At 33.9% G+C, this 24,854-nt stretch overlaps 1 protein-coding gene across 4 annotated transcripts in view; it reads right to left on the bottom strand.

Moving 5' to 3' along the window:
* The window catches only part of USP33 (ubiquitin specific peptidase 33), a 52,174-nt gene that overhangs the window by 6,081 nt on the left and 21,239 nt on the right, over positions 1–24,854 (bottom strand). For 2 of the 4 annotated variants that reach the window (XM_025417936.3, XM_049111772.1), the window contains exons 5-21: positions 23,038–23,190; positions 20,350–20,452; positions 19,659–19,728; positions 17,000–17,113; positions 15,748–15,826; positions 13,495–13,912; positions 11,569–11,709; positions 10,212–10,327; positions 8,956–9,128; positions 8,759–8,853; positions 7,890–7,923; positions 5,273–5,318; positions 4,634–4,814; positions 3,901–4,027; positions 3,114–3,283; positions 1,704–1,785; positions 849–957 (exon numbers count right to left, since the gene is read on the bottom strand). In XM_025417936.3, coding sequence (XP_025273721.3) covers positions 849–957; positions 1,704–1,785; positions 3,114–3,283; positions 3,901–4,027; positions 4,634–4,814; positions 5,273–5,318; positions 7,890–7,923; positions 8,759–8,853; positions 8,956–9,128; positions 10,212–10,327; positions 11,569–11,709; positions 13,495–13,912; positions 15,748–15,826; positions 17,000–17,113; positions 19,659–19,728; positions 20,350–20,452; positions 23,038–23,190 — 2,211 coding nt within the window. The remainder of the gene's footprint in view (positions 1–848; positions 958–1,703; positions 1,786–3,113; positions 3,284–3,900; positions 4,028–4,633; positions 4,815–5,272; positions 5,319–7,889; positions 7,924–8,758; positions 8,854–8,955; positions 9,129–10,211; positions 10,328–11,568; positions 11,710–13,494; positions 13,913–15,747; positions 15,827–16,999; positions 17,114–19,658; positions 19,729–20,349; positions 20,453–23,037; positions 23,191–24,854) is intronic. The other 2 variants (XM_025417937.3, XM_049111773.1) reach the window with 1 other exon arrangement.

The following is a 24,854-nucleotide window of genomic DNA, read 5'->3' as shown; positions in this document are numbered from 1 at the left end:
ATACATCATTCTGTGTTCACCTCAAGTGTGGCTGCCATCTGTCTTGATCCATCACTATTACAGTATCATTGTCTATATTCCTTATGCTGTGCCTCTCATTCTTGCGAATTACTCATTCCATAACCAGAGCCTGTATCTCCTACTCCCCCACATTTAAATGATTTTTAATTTACTTGCATGTTGATCCTCTTCAAAAAGTAGATAATCTGATGTATTTTAAAGCTGTCAAAGGCTAATTCTGTTGTATTGGTAACTAATGTGATAACTGCAGAGATATAATTTACCCTTCCTTAAAAAGATCAAATAGATTTATTTCTAAAAAAAAAAAAAAAAAAAAGAAAAAAACAACAAAAAAACAGCAAAGAAACAAGAAAAGCCTAGTTGTTTATTAGCTCTTCCTATTGACTGTGTGACCACTTTCAGCCTATTGCTTGCAATCAAGGAATGCAAGATACTCATTTTGAGGGGTATATTTGTAAGTATAGACAGTCTCACAAAACAGTATTATATTTCACAAAAAGATGGAAGTACAGAATGCAGTCTGGGTAGATGCTTTAAGAAAAACACTAACTAAAGGAAACCTATACTTTACCATTTCAATAGGAGATTTCTTTCCAGTGCCAATCCATAAAACAAAATTTATTACCAACCATGAAAATAAAACCCCACAAAAGGAGAACTTAACTCACTAGAATTTGTGACCTGTTATACATCCAGAACACTTAAAAAATCTATTACAACTCTTTCATCTAACCAGTTCCTTAATAGAGTTAACATAATAATAGTTCTGCTAATTGTAAGTTCTTTATCCTAGATCATATTTACAATTCAAAAAGCATCACTTTTACCCGAATAAAAATTTCCAATTCAGTTTTTCTTCTTTTTTCAATTTTCTCCGCCTCAATTTGGCAAGTGTGACAAATGTACAGATGGTTGACAGCTGGTCCTCCTCCATACCTAAAGCATGAAGAATTTAATAATTATGATAATGTTGAAGAAAGCTGATGTTCTAGGAAATTTGTCTCCAACTTTTAGTCAATGTCTAAATAGCTAGTAAATAATAAATCCCCACAAAAAAATCTGTCATAATTAAACTAATGTAAAAAAATCGCAGGATTATAACTTGATTTATGTTTATCAGAGTCAATGACTCAATTTATTGACTAACTTGCTTTATATTTAAACTTTCCCTTACAGCTATTTCTGCTACTAAATATGTTAAAGGCAACAACACAAAGTAAAGGAAGTGGCTTTCAAAAAGTACAGTACAACATATAAATCTTAGTTCAGTGGAGCCATAGTCATTATAAGTTTTAATCAGAAAGAGGCTTTCCCTGGCCTCTCAAGAATTCATGGAATGAATTATTTTCAATATTTAACTAAGAAAACAGAGTAATTATAAATGAAATTATAAATGAAATGTTTTAAAATAAAATTTAAAACTATAAAATTTCAGAGTTAAATATCACCATATGCTTTTCCAGATACAGATAACTGAAACATAAAAGTTAGAATTACATTATCCAAACTAGAGCCACATTAACTACAAAGTCTTCCTCTTCAAATTTCACGATGGAAAACAGGATTTTCTACATAAGCAACATAAAGCACAAGGAACATATATAAAATGATACAATTCCTTTTTAACGAGTTTCACCAACTGATTTTCACAATACCACATTGTCTAATTTAAAAAAACAAACCTGCTATATAGGTTATCCCAAATGTTCTGAGGCAGCATCAAAACCAGATCTTCAATATAACCAGCTTTTCGTGGAGGAACACCTAAAAAAGTTCAGATGGGTGTGTCTCAGTCTTAAACTGCCTTATACAACTTTCAAAGGTTCAACTCATTTTTAAACTAATTAATCACTGGCATTTTTAAATCATTAGTCTTAAAAATTAAGTATTAGCATTTCTGGTGATTACATTCTTTTTTTTTTTTTTTAAAGATTTTATATATTCATTCATGAGACACAGAGACAGGGAGAGAGAGGCAGAGACACAGGCAGAGGGAGAAGCAGGCTCCATGCAGAGAGCCCGATGTGGGACTCGATCCTGGGACTCCAGGATCACAGCCTGAGCTGAAGGCAGATGCCCAACCGCTGAGCCACCCAGGCATCCCTGGTGATTACATTACTAAAAATGAACATATTTCTTGAAACAGAGAAAAATCACCTAACCAAGATCTTCAAATAACTTATGTAAATCTTTACTAAAGTTTGACTATGTAGTGAGAGAAATCAAAGAAAAATAAGAGAATCTTTCCTTCATGAAGCTTGAGCTAGCAAAAGAAATAAGGCACTTATATACCTACCAATAATAAAAGGCAGTCAAGATAAATACCATTAAAAGTTCATGGGGAGATTCAGAACTGGAAGAGCCTTATTTTAGTAGTTCAAGTGGGCAAACAGAGAAATTCACTTACAGAAACATTTCAAGGTTTAGGTTTCTCTACTACAGGATATTCCTACTATTTATATGGTTTCACTACAAAAATAGTTCATTATAAGAATACTGAGTATTCAATCATGAAATTTAATCAAGGTGTTACACTAAGGTGTTATTTATCATGTGTACAAACATGGACATAGCTGATCACCAAAGGCTTAAGTTAAATATAGCAAGTAACTCTATGAGGCTTTTTTTTGTTAAATTCCAAGTATATTTACTTACTTAGGGAAAGCGCCACCTATTAATTTAGACAAACGGATAAGAATCATGGATATAGTTGGCAGCTGAATGCCTCTCAGCCAAGAAAAATAATCCATTATAGAAGTGCTCACTGTACCATAACTGGCTGTGTATATATCTGTCTTACTATGAAATTAAGAGTTAAGAGAACAGAAATAGTATCTTTGGTATTTTTGGGGCCTAGCACAGGGTTTGGAATAAGTACTCAACGAATATCTCTTCTATGAAGAGGCTACAGACTGCCTATAAATCAAAACAAAGCCAATTTCTGGAACTATAAAATTAAACACATTTAGTTAGACTGTTGTAGATGAAGAAAAGAGAAATAAGGGGAAGAGAAAAACTCTGGGCTCTTCCTAATGTGGAAGTTATTTTAACAGCAAACCCCTACCACTACTTTCCATTACAAAATTTCTTACCTCCATGAATACAGAGAAAATCATTATTTGAAATAGGGCCAGGTTCAGCAAAGGTCTTAAATTTATTTAGCCACTGTCGAGAAATATAAAACTGAAGGAGACTTGGTTCCATTATGTTCAATAAATTGGATATCCTTCGTCTCTCTTTTTGTGCCTCTTCACTGCTTTTCCTGTTAAGGACAACAATTCATTAAGCTTAATATGCATTTTACTCCATCAGACTATGTAACATTATGAATCTTATTAGGCCTGGGAATTATTTAAGAGAAATAAATGCTGTATCACCCCTTAATTACATTATATACCCCTAAAGAGCAACCGTGTATGGTAACTACTGGTATCCACCTAACTACGGGTACACAGTAGGCACTCAAATATTTGCTAGTAAGATCTAAATAATGTTTTCTTCTTTCAGTAGCTAGTATTTAATCTTTTACAAGATACTGAAAAATATCAAACATCCATTTGTATAGTAATACCTTCTTTATTAGCTATTTTAGGAGAAAATCTGGCACTTTACTCCTACTGCCAGCACCTAATTTATCAAAACCAATCTTTTTTCTAAAGCAAGATCTATTCCTTTGCCCTTCAACTCAATGATTTAACATTTTCCTAAGAAAAGATCATTCTGCATGCAACCTTGCACTTTACTCACAAAATAAAATGAGAGTAAAACAGTTTCTAATCTTTACTCAGCAATACATTTTTAAGTCTTAAAAGTTATAACCCCGAAACTGAGATGTTCTTCCGTATTTGTCAAACTAGCCTGTGAGAATTACTTCCTTACCTATAAAAAAGAACATAAGCTTCTGCATTTTGTACAGTAGATTCTGAAACTTCAGTAACACTTTGATCATCGAATTCATACCAGAGATTATTTAAATTATTTCGGCAGTAGGCAATATAGTGTCCACCTGAATTTGAATTGAAAAAATTTAAATAATTTCAGTAACACAAAGTTAAACACAAGAATTAGAGTACTTCTTTATTTTTAAAGATTTTATTTATTTATTTATTTGGGAGAGAGGGTGGAGAGAAAGAGCACAAGCAGAGAAGGGGCAGAGTTCCCACTGAGTGGGGAGCCTGACAAGGGGCTCGATCTCAGGACCCTGAGATCATGACCTGAGCCAAAGTCAGATGCCTAAACGAATAAGCCACCCAGGTGCTCCAAGAATTAAAGTACTTTTTGAATCCTCAGTTCCTAGCAGAGAACTATGCTCATATTTTTTTCCAGTGTATATCCTCACCACCACTTGAAATGAAAATAAGGACAAAAATATAATTTTTTAAAAGTGCAAAAAATGTGTTAAAATCCTTATTAAATTTTATACAAAATATAATTTCCAATATTTCAACTTTGTAGCAAAATTACTCAATTTCCCGAAATTTTCTGTTTTTAACAACCAAAATTAAATATGTCTATTTTTATATTTTTATTTAATCAAATTTTATTTAAGAAATCAATTCAGATAGTTACTTTTTTTTTTTCATCTAGACATATGTGAGACCTATATACTTACTACTTGCAGTTCCATGATGACAAATGACTGACAGAAGGTCATAAGTAACAATTTGAGCTGGACTATCTTTAGCAAGAAATGGCTGAAGATCCAGACCTTCCAGCGGAAATGAAACATGGGTACTGATTTTGGTGGAAAACATCAGTTCATGTCTGAATCTTTTAAGATGTATGCATAAAATCTAAAAGAGAATTTAAAATTCTGTTGTTTTGTATGCTAGATAAAGGAGTCTATTAAATCTAGATATTGAATTAAGTGTCAAGGTTAAACATTCCATGCAATTATTATAACCTGATTCCAGAGACATTAAAGTGTAGAAACGGTAAAACCTGATTCTTCCTACGTTCACAACTCCTAGCTTTTCTAATTTTATATTTTATACCTTCAAGATCCTACAATGTCTGATTAAACTGTGTTCAACAGTTTTACAGATAAGTGTACCTAGTTGGTATGTAACCTAGTATCTTAAAAATGGATAATTCTAATAGGGTATAAACACAGACCCTGGTCAATGGAATCACTCCATTCTTCAACTATGCTAACAAGAAAAAAAAAAAAAAACTATGCTAACAAGGTATTATGTTACTGTTTCCTGTTCCTACAACACAAAATAAACCCAATTAATAATAAAGTCCATACCTCAGGAAATTTTTGTACTTTACAAAACTTTACTCCATTCCTTAACCTGAGGAGAAAGAGAAAAAACAAATTTAAGTAAACCCGTTTCCCATATGAATCCACAAAGGTTTTAGTTTAGTTTAGTTTTTTTTTTTTTAAGTAGGCTCCATGCCCAGTGTGGAGCCCCACGCAGGACTTGAACTCATGACCCTGACCTCAAGATCCAGATGCTCAACCGACTTGAGACACCCAGGCACCCCTGGTATTTTTAAGTATGTAGCAGAATCTTCTAGAAAACACAAGGACAAAAAATGCTCACTGCTAAATGATATGCTACCATTTAAAAATATATACTAATGAAACAGTGGAACCCCTTACTTTAAAAAAGATATATTTAAACTAAGATATCAGTAATAAAAATTTAGGGAGTTGTTAATTATTTGATAAAAATTATTATTTTTTTTAATCTTTTTTTTAAACAAATATGCTGGGACACCTGGGTGGCTCAGCGGTTGAGCATCAGCCTTTGGCTCAGGGCGTGATCCCAGGATCCGGGATTGGATCTCACATCAGGATCCTTGCATGGAGGCTGCTTCTCCCTCTGCCTGTGTCTCTGCCTCTTTCTGTGTCTCTCATGAATAAATAAATAAAATCTTAAAAAAAAATGCTGTTATGGTCTGACTGTGTCTTTATAACATTCAGATATCAAGTAAAACTGGGTAAAATAAAATCTCAATTTTATAAATTGTTTGGTCAGGTCAGTGTATTATTATTATATTTTTTAAAGATTTTATTTATGTATGAAAGACACAGAGAGAGAGACACAGGCAGAGACACAGGCAGAGGGAGAAGCAGGCTCCATGTAGGGAGCCCGATGTGGGACTCGATCCTGGATCTCAAGGATCAGGCCCTGGGCTAAAGGCAGTGTTAAACCACTGAGCCACGTGGGCCGTCCTGGTCAGTGTATTATAACATTTATTCTTTTCTTTTTCTTTTTTTTTAGATTTTGTTGTTGTTGTTGTTTTTATGTAATCTCTATACCCAGCATGGGGCTGAATTCACAACCTCAAGGTCAAGAGTTGCATGCTCCACCAACTGAGCCAGCGGAGTGCCCCTGTAACTTTTATTCTTTTTAAAAAATATATAACCTTTATTCTTTAAATTTTAGTATTATTTTTAATTGAGGTATAATTAACATGTAACACTGTATTACTTTCAAGTGTACAATAGGATTCAGTATTTGTATACATTGTAAAATGATCACTACAATAATTTTAGTTATCACCACCATACATAGCCACAAATTTTTTTTCTTATAATGAATGAAAACTTTTAAGATCTACCCTCTTAAAAATTTTCAAATATGAAATACAGTATTATTAACTATAGTCACTATGGTGCACATTACATCTCCATGACTTAGATTGTAACTGAAATCTGTACCCTTTTTTTTTTTTTTTTTTAGAAACTGTTTATTTTCCATCAACCTTAGAAATCTGTACCTTTTGACCCTCTTCACCCCTTCCGCCCTCTCCTCACTCCCACTCTGGCAAAATAACCCTTATTCTTGTATGTGGAAACACGTAACTTGAGTTCAAGAATGGCTATTTTTAATGATCAGTATTAATGTACAGTTGACAGATATATACTGTGGATTTGGGGCAGATGCAAGGTTCTTTTCCATCTTCACTATTATCTTTTTCCTAGTTAATATTGCTTTTCAAGGAAAGTTCCCCCTCCAGGCCAACTCCCTCTTCAGCTATTAGCTACAGCTCTCAGGACAAATAAATACTTCTCAATTTATTAGAGGTGTTTTTTTCTTGTACAAAATAACTTTTCATCCTCATGGACCAAACAATATACCATTCCTCTTTGTTATGAGAACCAATAGTTACAGATCAACCTTTCCTGGAGTTATTGCTAACCAGACAGATGTTTGTTATTATGAAGGTTCTAGTTATTAGGACACCATTATTTTTCTACTAGAGAGATTCAGAAAAATTTCCCAGTTCACACAAACATATCTGCCTTCAATTCTCCAGCTATTTTTCTTTTCTAACTTACCACCAAGAGGCCTTAAAAGCTTGAATTTATTATAAGACATTTAAAAGGCATCTAGCAGATGCAAAGAAATAATACTATCCTCTTCTTAACCTATTCTCCCATCATACAACAGGTAACATCAAAGTTGCTATAACCTTTCTGAATTTTATACAGAGTTGAAACTATGTACCTTTATGGTCACTTTGACTTCCTGGTCTAGTCTGTTAACACGGTAATTCAGAAGAGAACACTACCTTATATGATGGCAAAACTTATATAATGAAAATATATGTTATACACCCTAGTATATCTTTTATACCATATTTAGAAAATGTTTATGTAGAATTACAGTTATTTTATATCTCAAAATACATATATAAACTTTCACTTCTTAGATAAGCCTGTTAAATTTGTCAAACTTTTACCTAAAATTTGTTTTATACGACGACCTATTTTTACTAGGGACAAAGTTTACTAGCCTTCATTTTTTTAAATAAGGTGCAAAATTAGCTTCACATACCCAATTCAAACAACCGAGAAAAATACCATTTATGATACAAAATGTATGATTCAAAACATGGTCAATGACACTTACTTTTTGCATTTTTCACAACTGTACATATTGTCACCTGGAAATAGAACAGACCCAGTCATTCCTCTCAAGTAAAAGTAAGTTATTTTCTTTTGGTTCTGCAATTCTTGGGGTTTGCCACATGCTGATTTTGCAGCACAGTAATACAAGGCTCACATTTTTAGTTTCTGCTCAAGAGTCAGCTCGTGATGTTTACCTTGCCTAAAATATCCTCACCTCTTTCTCTTTTCAGTCTTGAAGGCCTATCTCAAATTCCATCCTTTTTTTTTTTTTTAAGATTTTATTTATTTATTCATGATAGAGAGAGAGAGAGAGGCAGAGATACAGGCAGAGAGAGATGCAGGCTCCATGCCGGGAACCCGACGCGGACCTCGATCCCGGGTCTCCAGGATCGCGCCCTGGGCCAAAGGCAGGTGCCAAACCGCTGAGCCACCCAGGGATCCCCTCAAATTCCATCCTTTGCATTTATTCACTCAACAAACTTTACTGACTGTTATATATCCTAGCAAGATGATGAACACACAAAAACACTGGCATATCTTAAATATTATAGAGGAATGCAGAGTACTCCACATATACAATTCTTTTATAAGGGTCGAATTTTCCCTTCTTTGAATCCCAGAGCAGTTTTAAGGCACCTCACTTACCATATTGTCTTATACTCCAGAAATCTGTATAAACTATTTCAGGATATGATTTATGTTCCTTACGTTACCATGGGAGATACTGGTAACTATGCTGTTACAGGCAGGTACTGTGTAAGCCACCTTAAACCTTGGCTTTTATAAATACGTCTTCTATTTAGTCCCACTAGTATTTTAGATCACTCACAAGAATTTAGCCATAGATGAAAACTGTTTCATATTTCTTACCTTTTAGTTCATCTCTGGCGAAGAAGGCAGCAAGACAATCTTGCAAGGTTACTATTGGACCCCAAAACCAGCTAGGAACACATGAGACAACAAACCTGAAACATTATTGACAGAAAAAAAAAAAAGCAAGTGTTCTGCCAGTAGAGCAGAAACAGCAGTTTTAACAATTGATTAATACAAAGAAAATGCATACGTACCTCTTCACATATTCCATGAAAAAAGCTATCCACCCTTGGGGAGCATATGCTTCGCCACATGATCCTGCTTTGACTATAGAAGTTGGGTGACTGGATGAATGCAGCTTAGCAAGGTCTTCCTTGCCAGGAATCGGCAAGGACAGATCTTGAAAGGTCTCGAGGGTTACAGATACCTAAAATTGTTTCATATTTAAAGTGGAATGAAAATACTTCAACACAAACATTTATGAGAACAAATCTTAGACTGTGCAAAGCAATTCATAGGCAAAAAATGAAAAACTCATTAACATAGTAATGGCAATAGCAAAAGTACTTGCTCTGTACCAGGTGCTGTTCTAAATTTAATCTTTGCAGAAGCCTTATGAGGTGACTACCAACATCCCCATCAGTCAAGGACACTGTGGCATAGAGATATATATCCAGACACTATAGACTCAGTATCAGACTCTTAAGCACTACTACTGCATTTATTTTTGGAAATGATCTCTCATGATAGTTTTTAAAATTTTTTCAAAAAAGATGTAAAACCTATCATGTAATTTTTAAATAGCTGAAAACATTTTAGGATGATCCCATTTAAATATTTGGTACCCAAAGAGCGTACATGAAAGTGATCCTATTGAAAGCCCTGTGATTCGACTTAAGAACCTAATACAATAATTGAAAACTTGTTTTTGAGGGTTTTTTTGAGAGAAGTCATTGTATATTCCTTAATTCTGAGATTTAGAGATATGATAAAAGAACTCATGTTTTAATTTATGCTCATGTGTATGAATCTGACATTACCTTCATTATCTGAGCACTAATCTTAACATAAGAAAATATTTATAAGCCATACCACCAAATGTAGAAGATACATTCACAGCCTTATGGCTGTGAATAGCAACAGTTTCCCAGCATATTAATTTTGCCAGCCTTGAGAGAATATGCATGTGTTATCACTTACTGTTGCTGAGCAACACATCACCTTTATATCTGACCAGAGATGAAGAACTGAGTTATTTCTTGCTGTAGATGCATGCCTGTCTAATGACAGGCCAAGATCCATCCTTTCAAAATGATATTGCCTATTGCCTCCAAAAAAACAAATTTTACTCCTAGAATTAATTTATACTAATGTAAACACAAGAAATACATGTATAACCATCAGCAGCAAGGAGAAAATATTAAACTTTTCATTCCATTCGTCAGGTTTTTTTGTTTTAAAAGATTATTTGACAGAAATTCCCTATGTATTATAACTCCCTCATACTCACCCTGTCACAAGTCAGACACTGCACTGAACTAATAATTGTTCCATCAAAAATGTCTGAAATAACACTTCGGTATTTCTTATGCTGTTTTTTTCTCTTTGGAGATGATGCAGATTGAGCTAGGATTGAAAAACAAGTGTAAAACATTTTTTTCAAATATCAAGGTAGTTCCTTTAGCATTTTTCTCTGGAATCCTTAACAATATAATTTACTATGCTAATGAAAATTTGTCCAAGTACCATTCCAGAGAATTACTTTAAAAAAAAAAAATCCCTAAGAGAAACCAAGATGAAATAGGTGTGTTCAGTCTTGTTAGCTTGACTTAAATCTGATTAATTTTGCTTTTACTTGTTTTTGGATCCAAGTAAGGTTTTATTTGAAGAATGGATTCTATAATTAAGTTTTGAGAGTTTTTTATATATTCTAGATATAAATCCTTTGTCAGATATGCGATTTACAAGTATTTTCTCCCAATCTTGTCTTTTCAATCTCTTAATAGTATCTTTTGCCAAAGAAATTAATTTTCTCTTTTAAGAATATTGCTTTTACTGTCTTTAAAAAACTTTCTAACACAAGGTCAGCAACACATTTCCTCCTTCCTATGTTTTTTTCCTAAGAGTTTTAGAGTTTTACATTTTATAATACTGGAATTCTCATTCACAGCCAAGTGGGAATGCGAAATTATGTAGCTATTCTGGAAAACAATTCCATAACTTTAAACATAAACCAATGTAAAACCCAATAACCCCATTTTTAGGTGTTTACTCTAGACAAACTTATATTCACACAGAAACCTGTACAAAAATGTTTATGGCAGCATTATTCATAATTGCCAAAAACTAGAAACAATTCAAATGTTCTTCAGAGTGAATGAATAAACAGTAGTCATATAATAAAATACTACTACGTAATAATAAGGAACTATTCAGATGTGCAACATGACTATACCTTAAATGCATCACACTAAGTGAAAAAGGCCTGTTTCCAAAAGACTATATAATTTCATTTATATGACATTCTAGAAAAGGCAAAACAATAGTAATAGAGAACAGATCAAAAGGGTTAATTAAGGTTTAGGGAGAGGTTACAAAAGGGTAATATAAGGGAATTCTTGGGATGTTAAAAACTGTTCTATATTCTGTTTGTGGTGGTGGTAACAATAGTCTATGCATGTATTAAAATTCAGAACTCTACACCAAAAGAGTGAATTCTACTGTATGTAAATTTGTGCAACACACACAAAAATTTCAAATCATGGTTGTATAAAATGATGTTGTCAATTTTAAAGTACTAAATAATATTTCATAATTAACACTTTAAATTATCAAAGCAAAGGAACCTGAGTAACTGAAACTTCTACCTTTTTTGTGTGTGGATGCCAATCCTGGCCACAAATTGCCTGATTTAGGAGGGCTTGCTGATAATCGTGGATTAACACCTTCATTTGATGGTAAGATCTGTGATGTAGACAGGTCATTCAAATGGACATCAGTAATATATTCTGTAATATTTAAAATTCGTATTATTATCTTAAATATTAAAATGATCCCATTTATCAAATAATATTAATTTAAAGGTTTTTTTCATTTGAGATTTCGAACACAATTCACATTAATAACTGTCAAGTGAAATATCTGATAGACAAAGTCCTTGCTAAGCAAAATAACAGTGATTTTTCCACCTAGGAATCTGAATAATGCTGTAACACATTACTGCCCTAGGCAATTCAGGAAGTGAGCCATGGAAAACATAAAACCAAAGAGGATTGTTTTTGTTCTATTTTAGTATTTTTTAATATTTATAATAGTTTTTTAAAAAACTTTAAAACCATGTAGGAGAAAATAAAAGGTTATTCTCTCAAACTAACATTATAATCAAAATCTAAGAAGTAATTTAGGCATAAAGTAATCACAAATTATTTTATTCTTACTGTGATAAAAGGAAATACAGTTCTTTATCAGGAAAGGACCTTTTTAAGAAGGTAATTATGAATCAGGAAAATAAAAGCTTCATGACAGCTATCTTGAGAGTTTGCTGTTAGAGTCCTAGGATATAAGAGATTCCAGAGCAAGGGACTGTGATTTTAAGTTTTTTATGCCATAGATGGTCTTGGTCACACTTTTAAATCAGGTCTTTGTAACATGTAAAAGCTTAGATCCCTGATCTAGGTCATCACTTAGTCACTATGTATAAAAACAAGCCTGCTTTGGAAAAATAAAGAACTATGTCCCTTAATCAGGCTTTTGACAAGCAAGGCCTGAACAGCAGTCTACAGCAGCTGAGGCTGATGCTTTCAATACTGACATTTCATATACTTATTGACTAACCAAGTTCTAAACACATCTAAACTTCTAAACATAAGGCTACCATAATTAAGGAATCTAACATGTTTTCCTGATTAGAACTCATTTATGCACTGTACACAGGTGAACCACTAGTATTCCCATACTCAAGGAAATATCTTTTCCTCAAGGATTTTTGGTTTATTAAATACCTAAATAAATTGTTTAGTTGTTTCATTCTTTAGAAATTACAGAAGATAAATTTTTTTGTTACTTGTCTGCCACTTACTTTAAGATCAGATAATTTAAACTTCTGGCATTTTTTTTTTATGTGCTTTAGAAAACTAGATATCATATTAAGCCAGATAAATTAAGTCTTGAAGAAATGAAAGTAAAATGCAAAGCAATCTAACTCAATTATCTTTAATCTGGCCACTTGCTCTTTTCAAAACACTGACTAGTATTATGGTATAATCTATCAACACAGTTCATTATAGTTAAATTCCTACATCAAAACATATGCCAAATATTTCTTAGCTGGTATCATTCCAATGACAGCAATCTAAATCGAAAAGTATGTAAGATTACAAAATTGCAATTTGAGTTATTTTCCTTTTTCCCCAGGATCTCAAGAGACATCTGCATAAAATGACATTAATACTCACATGCAAATATTGCTAACTCTACTAGCTTGAAGCCCAAAAGTGACAACTATTTAATTCCTTCTTTCTTCAAAAGCGATTTATATGTGACATACTGCACACAAAATATTAAGCTAAAGTTATTCATTAGTCTATTTTGTTTTTATTATGCTAATTACAGATTGTGAACATTAACATGTAAATTAGAAATGTGTTCTATTTTACTCATATGCCATGCTAATTTTCCCCCAAAAAAAATCAGAAAATGTGAAATTACAAATATAATCTTAAAGACAATTATGCTAACTTGCACACATTGTCTACGGATGAAACGCTACCATTTTCAAGGTATTAAATTGTCACCTGAAGCTCTGCTGTGTATCTGTACTTTGACAGTTTCCTGGTTGTTCAAGTCGACTGCTTCAGACAAAGAGTCTCTATCTTTATCTAATTCTCCTTCAGAATTTACTTTATTAATTTTATTGCACATCTTCTCTTTTTGCCAATCTTTTGACATTTCGGAATTGTTCTCATCATCCTGAATCAACATTGTTGTTTCGTTATTATCTTCAGAAAAGGTTCTAGAGCCATTTTCATTTTCTGCTTTATCACTGCTGCTACAAGATTCACAGGATTGAAAATCTACATCTGACTGGCTCTTGTCTTCTTCCATGGTTTCCTCAGTTGTTATAGTTTGAGGATCTTCCTCAACTTCCATGACCTGTTCTTTTAATTCTTCATGAAGCAGATCCATTAAACATCGAAGGAATTCTTGAGCATCCTAATACATAAGCAACATAGGTATTACCATTTCATTAAAAATATATGCTTGTAGAAACTTAAGAAAAAATATACAAAATGTGCTTATCAACTGATTTCTAAATGTGTAGCATTAAAACACCAGGCATTGGGGATCCCTGGGTGGCGCAGCGGTTTGGCGCCTGCCTTTGGCCCAGGGCGCGATCCTGGAGACCCGGGATCGAATCCCACATCGGGCTCCCGGTGCATGGAGCCTGCTTCTCCCTCTGCCTCTCTCTCTCTCTCTCTGTGACTATCATAAATAAATTAAAAAAAAAAATTAAAAAAAAAAAAAAAAAAAAAAAACACCAGGCATTGAAGGGATGGGAAGCAGTGAGTTCTAAAAAATTATGTAAATAAAACAGAAATAATTTAAAAACTGAAGATGATCTAGAGGTCAGCTTTTGGTATTGCTATTTTTAGAAAATGGAGAAAGCATAAAGAAAACATGGATTTGCCTCATAGGACAATCAGAATTCAGAGACGTCCTAAATTCAAATAATTTATAATTCTGGCTTAAAATAAAGTTTCATCCAATCTTGTACTATATCTAAAAGAAAAATTCTTGATCAACTTTGCTTCTTAAAAATACAAATTTGTGGGTACAGGGATAGGCAAATTGGGTGAGGAGGAGTGGAAGGTATAGGCTTCCATTTATGTAATGGATAAATCATAGGGATAAAATGTACAGCACAGGGAATATAGTCAATGGCATCATAACAGTGCTGTAGGGTGATAAATGGTAGCTGTATTGGTGATGGATGAGCATATTACGACAAGTAAAACTGTCGAATCACTATGCTGTACACCTAAAACAAATGCAACATTGTGTGTTAACTATACTTCAATTTAAAAAAAAGAAAAATACAAATTTGTAGACCCAACTTGCATCTACTAAATCAATGTCTGGTGATCCAGGAATGAGCACCAGAAAAAAAAAAAAAAAAAAAAAAAAGTGCACCAGAACAGGTATTGTTTTGAAAAGGAAAAATATGTGAGAGCCAGGTGTTAACATTAAAGGAAAATATATAAAGTTACAATAATTGAAGCTGCCATTGGTACTACTCCAAAAAAAAACACAAGTCAATGAAATGAATTAGAAAGCCCAGAAATAGGGAAGCCCCGGTGGCTCAGCGGTTTAGCGCCACCTTCAGCCCAGGGTGTGATCCTGGAGACCCGGAATCCAGTCCCACGTCAGGCTCCCCGCATGGAGCCTGCTTCTCCCTCTGCCTGTGTCTCTGCCTCTCTCTGATGAATAAATAAATAAAATCTTAAAAAAAAAAAAAGAAAGAAAGCCCAGAAATAGATACCATAAAATATTAATGTAAGCATAAAAACTAATAAAGAAGAAATTTTAAAAATCATATAAGAAAATTCTTAAATTTATAGTTTGGTACAATTAGCTAGCTGTTTGTGAAAAATGAAATTTAGATTGTAAAACAAAACAAATGACAGATGTAGAGAATTAAATATTTTGAAAATAAAACAGGTGAAAATTTATCTTTAGATGTGTAACTTTTTTGAAGCTAAAAGCACTAGAAGAGAAATATTTATTCACCACAAAACTTAATAATTTCAAGAAAAATATAAAATTACATGGTGGAAAAATATAAACTAAAAATATGATAATAGGTCATTATTCTTGGTAAATACACAAGAAGTGATATCCTAAAACAATGGAGAAATAAACTATAAATGAAAAAATGCAAATGATTACACAAAAACAACAATGCATAATAGCAATTTGCAAACTATAATAATATAATATAATAATAGATAATGTTATGAATGAGAAAGAATAAAAGAATGAAGACTTACCTGCTGAGAATAGCCCCTAAATGTTGGATTTACTGTTTTAATTCCTTGAAACAGAGTAGTAGGCACAACAGATCCTGGCCTGAGTAAAAAAATTTTTAATAAGAAATTTGTGATTTTTACTTTTTATTTTAGAAATCAGCAATCAAGAATTCAAGCTGTCAAATTAAAAGTATTTAAAAAAAATCATTAAAAATTGCCCAGTATTATGTTTTATAGGCTCATCAGAACAGCTTACTAATGATACTCAAGATATATTTAATTGCTCTCCACCCTAATGCTCTATTTTTTTTTCAAAAATATTTATAATTACTTAAAACAAAATTTTAATTATGTAAAATTCCTAGGATAATTAAGATAAATGTACCTAGTACATTATTATACATTAAATAAGATTTTTCCGAATTATATTTTTTTGAGTATAGTTGATGTAAGATTTTAGAACCAGGCATCACGTAACGATGAAAACAAAAAATGAAAAGCCAACCAAATAATGAGATTTAACCACTTTTAGAATTCCATACTGACACTTCTGAAGTTTGGTAAATTTTCAGGAATACCTTAATGAAAGTCAACCAAATAATGAGATTTAACCACTTTTAGAATTCCATACTGACACTTCTGAAGTTTGGTAAATTTTCAGGAATACCTTAATGATTCAGCAAAAGAAGCTTAAAGCACACAGTTAAGGGGTAGTTCTAGCTATGCAGAAAGGAACTTAGAAACAGTCGAGGCTGTAGAAGCACTGCATAACACCCAATGGGGATAAATGACAATGGAAAATCCTGGCTCTTCAACATTAGAGAGATAAATGACATCTACTTCATATCTCAAAAGAACTCATTAAAATCATCCTCTATTTTTTACAAAAAAATAAACTCAAAATGGATTAAAGACCTAAATGTGAGACCTGAATCCATGAAACACCTAAAACAAAACAGCCAATAATCTCTTAGACATTGCCCTTAGCAATGTATTTAGGGATATGACTCCTCAGGCAAAGGAAACCAAAGCAGAAATAAACTACTGAATACCCAAAAATAAAAAGCTTGCACACAGCAAGGGAAACCATCAGCAAAACAAAAAAGCAACCTAGTAAATGTGAGAAGATATTGCAAATGATATCTCAAATAAGGGGTTAATATACAAAATATATAAAGAATTTCTACAACTCAACTATATATGTGTACCTGCATCCTTTTAGTATTTGATATTTAAAAACATAATAAAGAGAATCAATACATTAAGCACACACCTGCTTTTATGCCATAGTTCTGTCATCAGTTTGAGATAACTTTTACAAATGGCTGGTTTCTTATCTGTTCGAGCTAGTCCTCCACAATCAAGAAAAAACTGTGTCAAAGGTGGGCTAATTTTAAAAAAGAAAGAAAAATGTTAAAATGGACTCAAAGCTCAATACTGACTTGCAGGCAGTCAACAAACCGGCAGCACACAGAGCCCCATATCTATTAGTATTCTGCTTCCTTTTATAGCTTCAACTCACTTCTTCATATATCTTGTTCAACCCATTCAAATCAAATCTGACCCCACCGTCTCCGACTCCTCCATGCTGCCAGGTCCAGGCAACACCTCTCACTTCCTCCTTAGCAGCATTTATTACAGGTAACCCACTCCTCATTCTTGAGCAACCCTTCTCTTGAACGATGAACTTTTCTACTTTTCTTCATCTCTGGCAACTGTTTTCCATCTTTATTGTTCTTTCTGCTCTTACCAGACACATAAATATTAAGGTTCCTCAGCACTTGATCCTATGACTTTTCCTATCTTCTCTATATACTCTTTTCCTGAGATGATCTTAAATTTTCATGCTCATGTCAGTCAAATTTATGAAAGTCAAATGTCTCATCTAAACTCCAGATTTGTATCAAATACCCAAACTGATGGCTGTCATGAGCATCTCAAATTTAACATGATAAAAATTTAACTTTCGAATGAATCTATTCTTCCTCCAAGCTTCTACATCTCTGTAAGTGATACTACTATCCATCTGGTGGCTCAAGTTAGCAATTTAAAAGGCAATACTGTCTTTTATGAGCATGTTTACCTGGAAGGAACCTCAGTGAATCTATTCAAACTGTTACAGGAAATGGACTGGACAAAGGACCAAGCCCTGACCTGCAACAAACTAGCTATCCTAAAAAGATACTCCACGTGAGTGGAGATGAAGAGAACGGGTAGCTATACTTATATTACACTAAGCAGACTTTAACTCAAAAAACTGTAACAAGATATAAAGAAGAGCATTATACAATGATAAAGGGATCAATTCATCAAGAGGATAACATTTTTAAATATTTATGCACCCAACACAGGGGCAGCTAAATATATATAGCAAGTATTAACAGATCTGAAGGGAGAAATAAACACCAATACAGGAACAGTAGGGGACTTCAATACCGATCTTCAATCATGGATAGATCTTCCAGACAGAAAATCAAGAAACACTGGACTTAAACTACATGTTAGACCAAATGGACTTAACAGATGTCTACAGAGCATTCCATGCTGCCCCTACCTACTTTATAAAACTATGATTAGGAAAAAAGAAAATCTGGCGCACTTGGGTGGCTTAGTAGGTTAAGCTTGATTTCCACTCAGGTCACCATTTCAAGGCCCTGAGATTGAGCCCTGTGTCCAGGTTCTGCTGGGGCATGGAGCTGCTTGAGATTCTCTCTCTCCCCCTCAGCCACTCCCCCACCTTAACCCCACTCCCACTTGGGTGCTCTCTCGTTTTTTTTTTTTTTTTATGATAGTCATACAGAGAGAGAGAGAGAGGCAGAGACACAGGCAGAGGGAGAAGCAGGCTCCATGCACCGGGAGCCCGACGTGGGATTTGATCCTGGGTCTCCAGGATCGCGCCCTGGGCCAAAGGCAGGCACCAAACCGCTGCGCCACCCAGGGATCCCTCTCTCGTTCTTTCTGAAAAAAAGAGGGGCACCTCGGTTGGCTCAGTTAAGTGTCTGCTTTCAGCTCAGGTCATGATCTCCAGGTCCTAGGACTGAGTCCCACATCAGGCTTCCTGCTCAGCAGGGAGTCTGCTTCACTCTCTCCCTCTTTCTCCCCTCTGCCCCTCCCTATCACTCGTTCTCTCTCTCAAATAAATGAAATCTTAAAAAAAAAAAAAAGTAAAAAAGAAAATCTGAATACTTTATTACAGACTCTTCCACCTACAGAAAAGCATATTTTCATAGCATCTCTAAACAAAAAGTGATTCAAGAAACTAGTACAAGTTCATTTTTTAGATATAAAAACAAATAACTTGCTCAAAGACATACAACTACCTAGGGTCTAAGCCAGAACCAGTGGTCTCAGGAAACTACAGGCATGAACAGAGTAACCCCACTCGGACAACAATAGATTATGTCCCAATCCAGATTCCTGCCTACTCTACTTTGAGGATTACTTAATAAGAAAGAAAAAATAACTTTTTCAGGACATTTACACAACTTTAGTTAATCCACATAATTTTCTAAATGGGATCATTTCAGAAAGTAAGAGGGAAGGAGAGGAATGCATTAAGTAGGGTGAAGGAGTAAGTACAGCCAAGGATTTATGGGATCCTGTTGGCTAGGGAAATCAAAGAGAATTGCTAACTCTTTTTCATATTTATATTAATGTATATTTCTTTCTTTTCTCCTCTGACTCATCTTTTTTTTTTTTTTTTTTTTTTTTTTTTTAAGCACACTATAGCCACATGGTTTCCTCCCATTCAAGTACTAACCAGGCCCAAACTGCTTTAGCTTCTGAGATCAGATGAGGTCAGGCACATTCAGGATGGTACGGCCAACTACTAGCAGCATGGTCATCTGCTAAGAGTGACTTCCTTTTTTTTTTTCCTCAAAAAGTGACTTTACAAAGCTATACAAAACAAAATTAATTTCTCTAATACTTACCAGTTAGAAAGAGCCTGCAAAGCTGCATTCATATAACAAGTATTTCCAATATTTTTCAAACCTGTAAGGCCTATTAAGAAAAATCATAAATTATGTCATCATTCAATAATCCAATGACCTAATTTTATAAACATTTACTGAATATATGGTACTTATTATGGTTCCCAAACTATGTTAAGAAAATACAAAATAGTGCCTGGCTGGCTTAATCAGTAGAATGTGCAACTCTTGATCTTGGGGTTGTGAGTTTGATCCCCAAAATGGATGTAGAGATTACTCAAAAATTTTTTTAAAAACATTATGGAAATACAAAATAACAACTCAGAGGTCAGGCTTATACTGCACTGTTAATTTTCAGGTAATTATTTAAATATACATTTAAAACATTAAAATTCCCTTGTATCAATTACAAAACACAAAATTTCTACTATATTATATACAGATAGTTTATACAAAGAATTGCGGTGTCAGAAAAGTGATGTCAGAAAAACCAAGCATCAAAGCTGTCCATCTGCTTTCCTTGCAAATACAATTTTATTAGGCCAAATTTTAGATTTTTCTTTTTTTGGTCATCAACATCTATAGAGGTCCCTTTAAAATTTTCTCGAGTTTAAAATTTTCACATTATACAGTTTCCTAAAGAAATGGGCAGTGCCATACAAAGAAGCCTTACACAGGAGAATTATTTTACCTCTTGCCTTAAGTTCATCATCTTCTTCTACTTCTATGTCCAAATCATCAAATACAGCAACCAGAGGAGTTTTTAATGTTGTATTACTAGGTATTTTAAAATCCTTGATAACAGAAAAGACAGCAGACTTGAAAAAAAATCCTTTACATTAAAAAAAGTTTTTTTATGTATCTCCTATATATCTACAGTCTAAAAATTAAGAGATGTTATTTTAAAACTATTAAGAACAAACTCTGATATCACAAATCTGAATAAAATTTAATTATATCTTGAAAATAATAAGGATCTATACTAGGTAAGACCATGTCACTCTATATTAAAATACATACTTGAATAACAAAGCCACTTGTGACTTTTCTGAATTTAAACACAATTAACTCAATTCAGTGAATTCTAATCCAATTCAGTGAGATCACATTACAGCTAAAAAAATCTCAGTGCACATATTTTACACTGTCTTTTCAGATTTTTCTAACTTTTCACAGGAAAAAAAATACTAAACACATCGACTTATCTGTAGACTTCTACAATCCTCCTGATACTTATTACCATACTTACTTTGCATCCTTTTGTGCATATGATAGAGCTGACTTGTTTGAAATAGTAATAAATTATTCCAAAATTAATTTCTAAGTATTGGCTTAACTCAAAGTTTACAACTGGTAATCTGTTGGTCAAATGCTAGACCATACTTAAAAAAAAAAAAAGACAAAACCTAACAAAAGAAAAACTTTGATGTAATATTTTTAAAATTGGGAGAGCTCATGTAAAACTCAGATTATGCAAGTTCTCTTGTAACAGAAGATAGAACTACAGTGAACTCATTTAGCAACAATCAGTTAAAGGAGGAAACTACATAGCAGCATGCACTTAGCACGTGCTCTGGTTCTCCAACTTATTACAGCCTTATTCCACCTCTACAATGCATGCACATGCAGTTTTATACCAACGCACCTTATACATTTATTTTACTTTCCTGGTATCTGTAGATACTGAACATTTGAGTTAGCCCCATATTCTCAGTTACATTTAAGTATAAAGAAACTTTAAAAAATCATTTAAAATTTTACCTCCCAGAAAAAATTTCTATTTAAAAATCTTATTAATGACGTTTGAATGGTTTCCAATATTCTTATTTTTATAATTAATGTTCAAATGAATTGGGTTCAAATAGCATATAAATTTTATACTAAAAATACCTGTATAAATAACTTTTTTTCTTCTGAGTAATTTCTTCAACAATGGGATCAGGAAGTTGCATGAAATTAAATTCATTCCTTCTATGTGCTATAAATATATAACTCACTAGAAAAGTCTATTTATAAGCCATCAGAAAAATACCAGTATATTTATTCAGCCAGATTCAGCATTCATTAAGAATATGAAATCTGGAGGTGCCTGGGTGGCACAGTAGGTTGACCTTCCAACTCTTGGTTTCAGCTCAGGTCATGATCTCATCATGGTCATGAGACTGCGCCCCAAGTCAGACTCTGCAGTCAGCACAGAATCTGCTTCAGATTCTCTTTCCCTCTCTCTGAGATAAAAAAAGAAATCTTTTTAAAAAATGCAATCTGACAGAAATGGCAACAGACAACTGTTTTAACTAACTTTTCTTTAGTCAGTGATGATTATTTTGTCAACGTATTTTAATTTATATTTCTTTTTTGTGAACTATCTGCGCTTATTCTTTCAACCATCTTTGAGTATTACCCTTATAAATTGTTAGCAGCTCCTTATGTGATTAAACTTTACCAGATTTCTGTTAATAATGCAAATGTTCACAAAAATCTACTTTCAAACTATGAAGGCATTCAAAAAAGACAAAAATTTCTGAATGATAAATAAATATCAATGAGATAAACAGTAATGGTAATGTGATTTACTCACGAGAGCCATTCAACAGTGAAACTAGAAATGCACGAAGTTACACCTGATCTAAAACATAGTTTAGTTACATCATGTATATGGCAAGCAAATTTATTAGCTTAAAACGTGATACGAACACAAAAGAAAAATAGAAGAGTTGGTATCAAGGAAAAGTATAGAAATACAATGTGATTTTTATGACACACGAGGAAAAAGATCACTAATGTATTAATTAAACCATACAGAGGAAATGAGTAGGGGAAGTTAGAAATTGGTTCTAATTTTTTCATTTCCTTTTTCCTATTTCTTATGACTGGAAAATTCTCAAAATTAAATGATCAATTTTTGCAACCCCAGACATATTTTGGAACCAAAGATTAATGCTAAGCTTTAATATATCCTATTTGGTTTTTGATAAATTAGTAAAATGTTCTTAGTAATAGAAATCCGAGTGGAGAGGGGAGAGAAATGGAAGAAAAAGGGGCTGATTTAGTATCTGTGATACCCTATCAAAGAAGGCCTGCCACTTCTCCTAGAATTAGAAAGCTAAAGATATACTTTTTAAACCCGTTTTTTATGTTTTAAAAACACAACAGGTGCTTTTCCAGCTTCAGACAAGTGGGCTTCAATCTTACCACAACCTATCAATCTACAAAAGAACAATGGCCAGCCTCAGTGTTTCAACCAAGAAAAAAAGGGTACATTATAGAAATTATTAAAAGTACAAAGTAGGTACGTATGTTTTAAATTTCAACTAGACAGCAAATTCTGAAATCACTACTTGAAAATGTATCTTTTAATTAAATAAAGTTAGATTATTACCTGGACACTGTTTTCTTGTGTTTGGTGAAGTGGTCTTACATGAGGCAAAGGTGGCTGAGTTCCTAATTTCCTATCCAAAAATACTTCTTTGCTGCAAGCGTAACACCATACTCGGAGAGTAGTAAGGTTCACAGTTAGATAATGCTTTGTCTCCTATATAATTTCACAGGATGGGGAGAAGAGGAACCAAAATTAGATATAGTTGAAAACATTTTGAAAGATCATATATGGGGGCACCTAACTGGCTCAGTTGGAAGAGCATGGGACTCTTGATCTTGGGGTCATGAGTTCAACCCCCAAGTTGAGTGTAGAGATTATTTTTTAAAAAATAAATCAATTTTTAAAAATCACGTAAGAGGGGTGCCTGGGTAGCTCAGTTGGTTAAGCTTCCAACTCTTGATTTCAGCTCAGGTCATGATTTCGGGGTCATGAGATCAAGCCCCAAATGGGGCTCTATGCTAAGTGGAATCTGCTTCTCTCCCTCTCTGTCTGCCCCTCCTCTCTCTCTTGAGTGCTAATAAATAAATAAATCTTTTTAAAAACTCAAATAAGGGGGCGCCTGGGTAGCTCAGTAGGTTGGGTCATGATCCCAGGGTCATAAGACTGAGCCCCGCATCGGGCTCCCTACTCAGCAAGGAGCCTGCTTCTTCCTCTTTCTGCCACTCCTCCTGCTTATGTTCTCTGTTATAAATAAAATCTTTAAAAATTTTTTTAAAAAATAATGTAAGATAGACATGGCCAACATGCACATGAGAAAATCCTCTGCATCACTTGCCATCAGGGAAATACAAATCAAAACCACAATGAGATACCACCTCACACCAGTGAGAATGGGGAAAATTAACAAGGCAGGAAACCACAAATGTTGGAGAGGATGTGGAGAAAAGGGAACCCTCTTGCACTGTTGGTGGGAATGTGAAATGGTGCAGCCACTCTGGAAAACTGTGTGGAGGTTCCTCAAAGAGTTAAAAATAGACCTGCCCTACGACCCAGCAATTGCACTGTTGGGGATTTACCCCAAAGATACAGATGCAATGAAACGCCGGGACACCTGCACCCTGATGTTTAGAGCAGCAATGTCCACAATAGCCAAACTGTGGAAGGAGCCTCGGTGTCCATCGAAAGATGAATGGATAAAGAAGATGTGGTTTATGTATACAATGGAATATTACTCAGCCATTAGAAATGACAAATACCCACCATTTGCTTTGACGTGGATGGAACTGGAGGGTATTATGCTGAGTGAAGGAAGTCAATCGGAGAAGGACAAACAGTGTATGTTCTCATTCATTTGGGGAATATAAATAATAGTGAAAGGGAATATAAGGGAAGGGAGAAGAAATGTGTGGGAAATATCAGAAAGGGAGACAGAACATAAAGACTCCTAACTCTGGGGAACGAACTAGGGGTGGTAGAAGGGGAGGAGGGCGGGGGGTGGAGGTGAATGGGTGACAGGCACTGAGGGAGACACTTGACGGGATGAGCACTGGGTGTTATTCTGTATGTTGGTAAATTGAACACCAATAAAAAATAAATTTATTAAAAAAAAACTTTAAAAGAAAAAAATATATATACAGTCTGGGAGCACCTGGTTACTCAGTAGGTGGAATGTGCGACTCTTGACCTTGGGTTGTAGGTTCAAGCCCTATGCTGGGTGTAGAGATTATTCAAAGTCTTTAAAAATACAAACAAAATATAAACCTAAGCAATCTGGAAGGAAATGGAGTGACAATAATAAAGTGCTGATAAAAAAAAATGTAAGACAAGACGCTGGCCTTTGAATAACAATATACTCAAAAGAGAAGAGTTAAAACTGG

Source organism: Canis lupus, chromosome 6 (assembly GCF_003254725.2).
Source record: "Canis lupus dingo isolate Sandy chromosome 6, ASM325472v2, whole genome shotgun sequence".
In the NCBI taxonomy this organism is placed as follows: Eukaryota; Metazoa; Chordata; class Mammalia; order Carnivora; family Canidae; genus Canis; species Canis lupus.
Note: the sequence above shows the minus strand (reverse complement) of the source record. Positions and strands in the feature narration are given on the sequence as shown.